This window comes from Thunnus albacares, chromosome 18, assembly GCF_914725855.1.
Source record: "Thunnus albacares chromosome 18, fThuAlb1.1, whole genome shotgun sequence".
Classification (NCBI taxonomy): domain Eukaryota; kingdom Metazoa; phylum Chordata; class Actinopteri; order Scombriformes; family Scombridae; genus Thunnus; species Thunnus albacares.
In genome coordinates, this window is record NC_058123.1 from 1,930,638 (window position 1) to 1,938,282 (window position 7,645).

At 39.6% G+C, this 7,645-nt stretch overlaps 1 protein-coding gene across 1 annotated transcript; it reads right to left on the bottom strand.

Moving 5' to 3' along the window:
• Positions 1 to 5,149: 5,149 nt before the first annotated feature.
• On the bottom strand, positions 5,150 to 7,633 carry LOC122968171 (plancitoxin-1-like). Its single transcript, XM_044333177.1, has 3 exons — positions 7,433 to 7,633; positions 7,135 to 7,347; positions 5,150 to 5,582 (listed from the first exon to the last, which is right to left on the bottom strand). The coding sequence occupies exons 1-3, from the start codon at positions 7,623 to 7,625 to the stop codon at positions 5,245 to 5,247; spliced, it is 744 nt and encodes a 247-aa protein (XP_044189112.1). The 5' UTR covers positions 7,626 to 7,633; the 3' UTR covers positions 5,150 to 5,244.
• Positions 7,634 to 7,645: the final 12 nt, after the last annotated feature.

Consider the following 7,645-nt stretch of genomic DNA (forward strand, 5'->3'; position numbering starts at 1 on the left):
CAGAGAAGCGACAGTGAGGTTGTTGGAGGTGTTTCAGGGGTTCAGTAGGACCTGTCGGTGGGTTTGCTCTCATCATTTTCTTTGTTTTCTGGGAGAGGTGTGTGGGCTTATGTTTTGGGATTTTTTTTTTTTTCTTTGTCGGGAGCGAGGCCTCATTTCTGACTTCTGTTCGGGGTCTCGGAAACATATCTCACACAGAATGTACAGAAGCAGTTACAAAAAAAAAAAAAAAAAAAAGAAGAAGAAGAAAATCTTTACAGCTAAAATTTGAAGAGAAAAAAAAAAAGAGGAACTTTTTGTCGAGTACATGTATTGAGAGGCCTCATTTATGTAGATGTTTCACTCCATTCAAATAAAAAACAGAAAAGTAAAACTGCTCCTGTTTTTGTTGAGTGTCTCTCTCCTGCTTTCAGTACTCAAGGACGCTCTCTCTCTCTCTCTCTCTGTCTCTCTCTCTCTCTCTCTCTCTCTCTCTCTCCCTCCCTCTCTATCTCTCTCTCTCTGTCTGTCTCTCTCTCTGTCTCTCTCTCCCTCTCTCTGTCTGTCTCTATCTCTCTCTCCCTCTCTCTCTCTGTCTCTCTCTCTCTCTCTCTCTCTCTCTCTCTCTCTCTCTCTCTCTCTCTCTGTCTCTCTCTCCCTCTCTCTGTCTGTCTCTATCTCTCTCTCCCTCTCTCTCTCTGTCTCTCTCTCTCTCTCTCTCTCTCTCTCTCTCTCTCTCTCTCTCTCTCTGTCTCTCTCTCCCTCTCTCTGTCTGTCTCTATCTCTCTCTCCCTCTCTCTCTCTGTCTCTCTCTCTCTCTCTCTCTCTCTCTCTCTGTCTCTCTCTCCCTCTCTCTGTCTGTCTCTATCTCTCTCTCCCTCTCTCTCTCTCTCTCTCTCTCTCTCTCTCTCTCTCTCTCTCTCTCTCTCTCTCCCTCCCTCTCTATCTCTCTCTCTGTCTGTCTCTCTATCTCTCTCTATCTCTCTATCTCTCTCTCTCTCTGTCTCTATCTGTCTCTCTCTGTCTGTCTCTCTCTCTCTCTCTGTCTCTCTCTCTGTCTCTCTATCTCTCTCTCTCTGTCTCTCTCTATCTCTCTATCTCTCTCTGTCTCTCTCTCTCTGTCTCTCTCTCTCCCTCTATCCCTCTCTTTCTCTCTCTCTCCCTCTATCCCTCTCTTTCTCTCTCTCTCCCTCTCTCTCTATCCCTCTCTCTGTCTCTCTCCCTCTCTCTCTCTCTCTCTAGAGCTGTGCCATCAGTGTATGAATGTGTGTGAATGGGTGAATGTGATTCGTAGTGTAAAAAGCGCTTTGAGTGGTCGAAAGACTAGAAAGGCGCTATACAAGTACAGTCCATTTACCATTTACCATCTATCTATCCCTCTCTGTCTCTCTCTCTCTCTCTCTCTCTCTCCCTCTATCCCTCTCTTTCTCTCTCTATCCCTCTCTCTCTGTCCGAGCGGCTGCCAATCAAAAGCCGGCGTGGGAGGTGTTGCTTTGTGCAGCTCCATCCGGCGGGAGACGAGTGGCATTGAAACACGGCCAGCTCAGCTCCTCGCTCTAATGTGTGGGCCCGTATGTTTCTTAGCAACACGAAGCCTCCACTTTATTACCTGCAGCTCGCTGATGCTGATCCAGTGTTTGCACTGCTCAAGTTTGCCAGAGAGAGAGACAGAGAGAGAGAGAGAGAGAGAGACAGAGAGAGAGAGAGACAGAGAGAGAGAGACAGACAGAGAAAAGGTTGATTGTGATAATTCAGACGTGGGGGTGTTTAAATCAAACACCACGGAGACGCTGCAGCACTACAGCTGAACCTGTCACGACGATAGCTGTGAAAAAAAAAAGATAAGAAGGGGAGAGGAAGATGTGATATGGTAGTAAAAAAAAAAAAAAATATTGAGGAATATTGTGCTGCTGATTCTAATGAATAATAACAGAAACAGCAAAGATGAATCATTATGGGATTGTTAAGAGATCTCTGGTAGTAAAGTCCATCATCAAGCTTCTCAGAGCAGGAAATCACTACAAACTGGTCAAAAATGATCAGTGACGCATTTCTGGTTCTGCTTTGAGAACGAAGAGTTAAATGATTAAACTTCACAAATCCTACCGGCTTATTTTAAAGGACAAATTCCCAGTGTTCCCAGTGTGTTAAACCAGCAGTCAGGTGTCTGTAATCATTCCTCCTGTTCATACTGGATATTAAAAGATCCTTCAAATGTGTTTTCAATGGAAGTGATGGAGGATAAAATCCACAGTGTGTCCACACAGTCATTTAAAAGTCTGTGTGAAGCTTCTATTCAGCTTCATCAGTCTGAGTTAGTCATATCAAGTGGATATCTGACACATTTACAGTCTTTTTAGCATCAAATTCCCTCTTTGTGTTTCCTCGGACAGTGTTTCCCTGTTGAGCTGCAGGTGGAAGTATAGTAACAAAAAGAGGAACTTTGGCACTAAAAAGACTGTAACGTTGAAAGATATCTACTTGATTTGACTCATTTGGACGCTGAAGCTTCATATTAGCTTCAGATCAACTTTTAAATACATTTTTTGCTCCTGACTGTTGTTTCAAGACACTTGAAAAAGAGGCAGGGAGGTCAAATGTGCCTCAGTGTATGGAAAGCCAAGAGGGTCATAAACACATGACATAAACTGTCAGATAAATGTAGTGAAGTAAAACTACAAAGTAGCAGAAAATTTAAATACTTAAGTAAAGTACAAGTACCTCAAAATTGTACTTAAGTGAAGTACTTGAGTAAATGAAGTACTTGTACTTGCAGGTACGTCAGGCAGATATTCAGTGAGTTTTGATGCTAATAAGTTTATTAAAAGATCTTTTTCATTTAAAAAGAGGAAAAAAACAGAAACTGATGTCTTGTTACACTTTATATTTATTCAACGGTGAACATGCAGCTTCACAACGGTGATCGTTCTGTTACAAACAACAGTTTCAGCATCGTGTGTGTGACATCACAACTATTTTGGAGCCATTCGCGGTCCGATGTTCAACGTACACACAAGTGTGATGTGGAAACTCGAAGCCTCCGGAGAACAAACACTGAGAAGTTTACAGTGAAGGAGGAGACGTCTGGTGTCCAGCAGGTAAACAGAGAAGAGAAGCAGGAGAAGATGATGTTTTAAAGGTTTTTAACAAGGTAACTGACACATCAGACACAATTTATTATTCAAAGCAGAGTTTTTTATGTCTTAAAACATGTCTGGAGAAGATCTTTAAAGTTTGAATTTGTACCTAAATTATCACATTTTTCCTCTGTTAACGTTGCTGCCGTTCAGATTTAAACAGTCAGTGTGAAAACAAACAAACATCCATCATCTCTAACGTCTTTAACTTTTAATCCTCCAAACATCGAACAGTGATGCAGAAAAGTTATCAGATTTAAAACATTATGTTCTCAAAGCTGCTTTAATTTTTATTTTTGTCCACTTGGAGGCAGCAGAACAAGCTGTAAAACACCATCAGACACGTTTATACACACAAACACTTGATCTACTCTTAATGTAGAAAAACATTGATTATTGACGCTTTAAAATGGAACAGCTGGTCTGTTACCCCGGAAACCATCTGATGAAACTGGGACTATTTCTTCAGTAGAAAGTAGTTCCAGTGAAAACTGTCAGCACATTTACAGATGTTATTTATTGTTTTAATTCAAATACAAAACCAAGATAATGACGTAATAATTACATCATTTATAAAATGATTTTAATTGTTTGTTTTGTTACTTGCATTTGCTCAGAGCTGCAACTAACAATTCTCTTTATTTTCTCTATTAATCAACTAGTCGTTTGGTCTATAAATCATTAAGAAACAGCAAAAACTATGTCATTAAATGTCTTATTTTGTCCGACTAACAGTCCAAAACCCAAAAATATTCATTTTATCTTCATGTGAGACCAAGAAAAGCTGCAAGTTCTCACATTTGAGAACCAGCAGCCATCAAATATTTGACATTTTGCTTGATAAATAGTTGGTGATTGATTCCTACATTTTCTTTTATTTGCTTTTTCTCTCTCTGTGAAGCACTTTGTAACTTTAAGAAAACGCTACACAAATAAAGTTTTATTATTAGAGAATCCCCAACATGAATCCAACATGAAAACACAGCATGTCTTATGTGTCTTCACTGGATCATCAGCTGCTTTCTGAGTCTGTTGCTGAACTTTGTTCATTAAATGTCTGTTTGACTTTATTGTGAGCAGCAAGTCTGACAGAGACTCAAAGAAAACACAGCTCACATCATCATAATGAACATATCCTGAAGAATATTAGATCAACTCTGGATAATGATGTTTTCTGTAGTGACCACTAGATGGAGCCACAACTGATGTGGACTGAAGGAAACCTGAGCAGACTGAACTGATATTACAAGAAGAATAAACTGTTTAAACTGTGCAGACTTCAAGTACTTCAAGTGTATTATAGTACTCAACTACAAACTATAACTGAGACGGCAACAAGTTATATTAAATTTCCTTCACATGAGTCTACAAACTTAACATGAAGCTGTTTGTGTCTCATGTTTCAGTTTTACTGATTAACCTCAGTTTGCATTCATTAGGTTGTATTCTGATTGGCTGAGGTTGAAGGTGGGAGTCACACCTCCAGCCAATCAGAGTAGGAGCTCATTAATAATGCAGATTTTATGTAAATACCTCCAGAAACAGCCTGATGGAGGACAGAGAGGAATCTGGCTGTAAGGAAAGATGGATTTAGAGAAATCTAAACAACTTTTGGTGAATAAAGTGTCAGATATGTTTAAAATAAACTCAGTATTTATCAAATTAAGTCAAAAAAGGCCAAAATACCAGATATTTAAAGGTTGTTTGCTCATAAGTTCAACACAGGACTTGATGAATTCATCTTTTCAGTGGGTGAAGTGGTGAGAGCTCTGTAGCTGTGTGACTGAACACAAACATGACGATCACAATGACAACGAGGTGTTTCTGTCAGATTTTATTGAATTCATCCAACACAAACACTTTGGTTCCTCTGATGGAGAAACTTCACTCAGTACAGACAGAGTTACAGATCATCATTCAACACAACATCAGCCAATCCTGCTGTCTGATTAATGAAGTCTATCAGACCATCTAACATTTAACCACCGTATGTTTGACAGAATCTAACAACATTTAAAAAGTGATTCAACAGGATGAAGAGTGAGCTCGACTATTTAATCATTTATTTATTGAAGTGCCAGCCTGAGTGTGATCTATGAGGACATGGTCTTTTTTTTGGATCTGGATCTCAACATTCCTCCTTATACTTTGCAGAGACATTGAATATGTTCCTTACTTCCTCATCGTTAATGCACAGCGCTCCTCCCAGCCTCTCATACTGTGACTCTGATCTGTTTACATCAGCAATGCAGGTCCAGGGTTTCTTCTGATCCACAGCTACACACCACTTTGAATGATCACTGCCAGGGTCCCATTTAGCCCAACCAATGTCTACAAAGAGGATATTTTGCACTTTTCTTTTATTTAGATGGCAGAAGGAACCATCTCGGTCTGGCTGGCAGCCCCAGCTCTGGACATTCACATCACTCTTCAATTCCTCTGAAATACTGACGTAAAGATCTCCAACTGCAAGAACAACAACAACAGGAGACATGTTAGACGTTACAGACGGTTTGTGTGTTCGTACTGAACCGTTCGGTACAGGATGTTCAGTTCGATACGCTCCCTGACACAAACAATTACTGTCAAAACACTTTAATAATCCACTGATTTTGATATGCAGAACAATTATTCTAGAGTGCGAGTTCCACCCAGAACATTTCGGCAGAGCACCACTTAGCTGTAGCTCAGGGATGTATGCTAGCCGGCCAAGTTACACATGGATGTTTTATAATATCTGGATGCAGGTTGGAGGCTTCGTTCATTCCTATGAAAGTTACTCAGTGGTGCATGAAGCCAAAAAAGCCACTTGCTGCTGTAAAGAAATTACCTGGATGCAAACTGAGCAGCTCTAGCTAACTCCCAGTTTAACCCTTCGCTAACTTTAATGGGATAAAATGATTTAATCGTGCAGCTCTTTTAGACTTTCTAAATGTTATCGGACCGAATGGATCAAATTTGTCAGGAAACGTTTTTCCTTGTTCTGTTTTCTCATTTCAGCTTTTTCTTTAATTGATCTCCTCAATGTGACTGAACACAGAAACTCAGGACTTTCCTGATAATGTAAAGATCCTACAGGTTTATATTCTGACACCAGTTTGCATTATTTGCACTTTGTTTCTGAGAGTGACCCTGATGCTGACTGAATTTTAAGCTCTGTGATTGGCTGTTTCTTGCTGAAATGCAACATGGGAGTTGTAGTTGACTTATCTCCTTCAGTTTTTATGTCAACAGTCTTGAAGTTTTGATTTACTAAAAAAACAGATATTTTCTAATGCAGTCGTCCATCTTTTGTTCTGATGATTCAACCAGGAGAATTTCATGTTGATCCAAACTCCTCCCACTGTGTTCTCATTGGGTAGTTGGTTGAACAGGACTTGAAATCTATTGGATAATGTTTTGGAGGGCGGGAGTTGCTACAGCCAATGAACAAGAGAAATTAATTCATAACTTGCTTCAAAACATATTTTATCTAAAACTGCAGTGTGGAAAAGATACATTGGTCATACAAAGAGGAAATAGAGGAAATCTGTTTGATTTTCTATCATCAGCTATTTTTCTTTTACTGTGAACTACATGAAAACATTCTTCACTCAACACTGAACAAGTGAGCAACAGTAAAAAACTGCCATATAAAAGCTGAGACTAATCACCCACACAGCTCACTGTAGATGTGCTTCCATCTACCTGTTGTTGTTCATATTTTCAATTTTTGGAGTTTAAACTCCACAAACTCTGTTATTGGATGTTATTTATAGGGCTACATTCTTATATATCCATTTAATGGACGAGGTCAAAGCCAAAGATTATTAAATAAAACTGAATTCGTGTCAACTTGTGTCTCTGACTGAAGTATTTTCAGATGGTCTTTTATGTGTGTAAATGAAATGTCTGCATGTATTTGTGTTTTCTTGCCTCATGTTGATCCTTTAGGGACGAATGAAGTTTTCTGAATTGAATTGGTAGTAGTGATGATACACATCCCAACAGCTTAAACAGAAACATGAAGGAAACTCACCCTCCGGTTTACCATCAGCCGACACTTGTTTAGCAATGCTGTAAAAATCCTTCCCTCTACTGGATTTCAGCGGCTGGAGCGTAGGATCAACCCTGCGTTGTTTTAGAGTACTGTGGATTTTGGTGTCCCAGTTTTTAACTTGAAGCGTTTTATGAAAGTCTGATGGAATATCAGACATGAATGGGTACACATTGATGAGCTGCAGGTGTTTACCTGAAAACATTAAGACAAACACATTTATGGTAACATTCAATCCAAACACTAAAACTAATACACAGTAAATATGAAGATGGATTACCGATATGTCCAAACTGGTCGTAGTTGAACGTTACACAGATGAATATCTGAGCGTTTCTTGCTCCACTTTTAGGCCAGAAATTATTTTTATCTCTCTTGTAAGGGAACTTTGGTGTGCTGTGTAACAGCCAGACTCCAGTGCCTGTAGTGCCTGTAGTGTCGTTCTTCTGCACCATCGCAACCCCTGTGAACATGAACAGTCAGACAGCAGCTC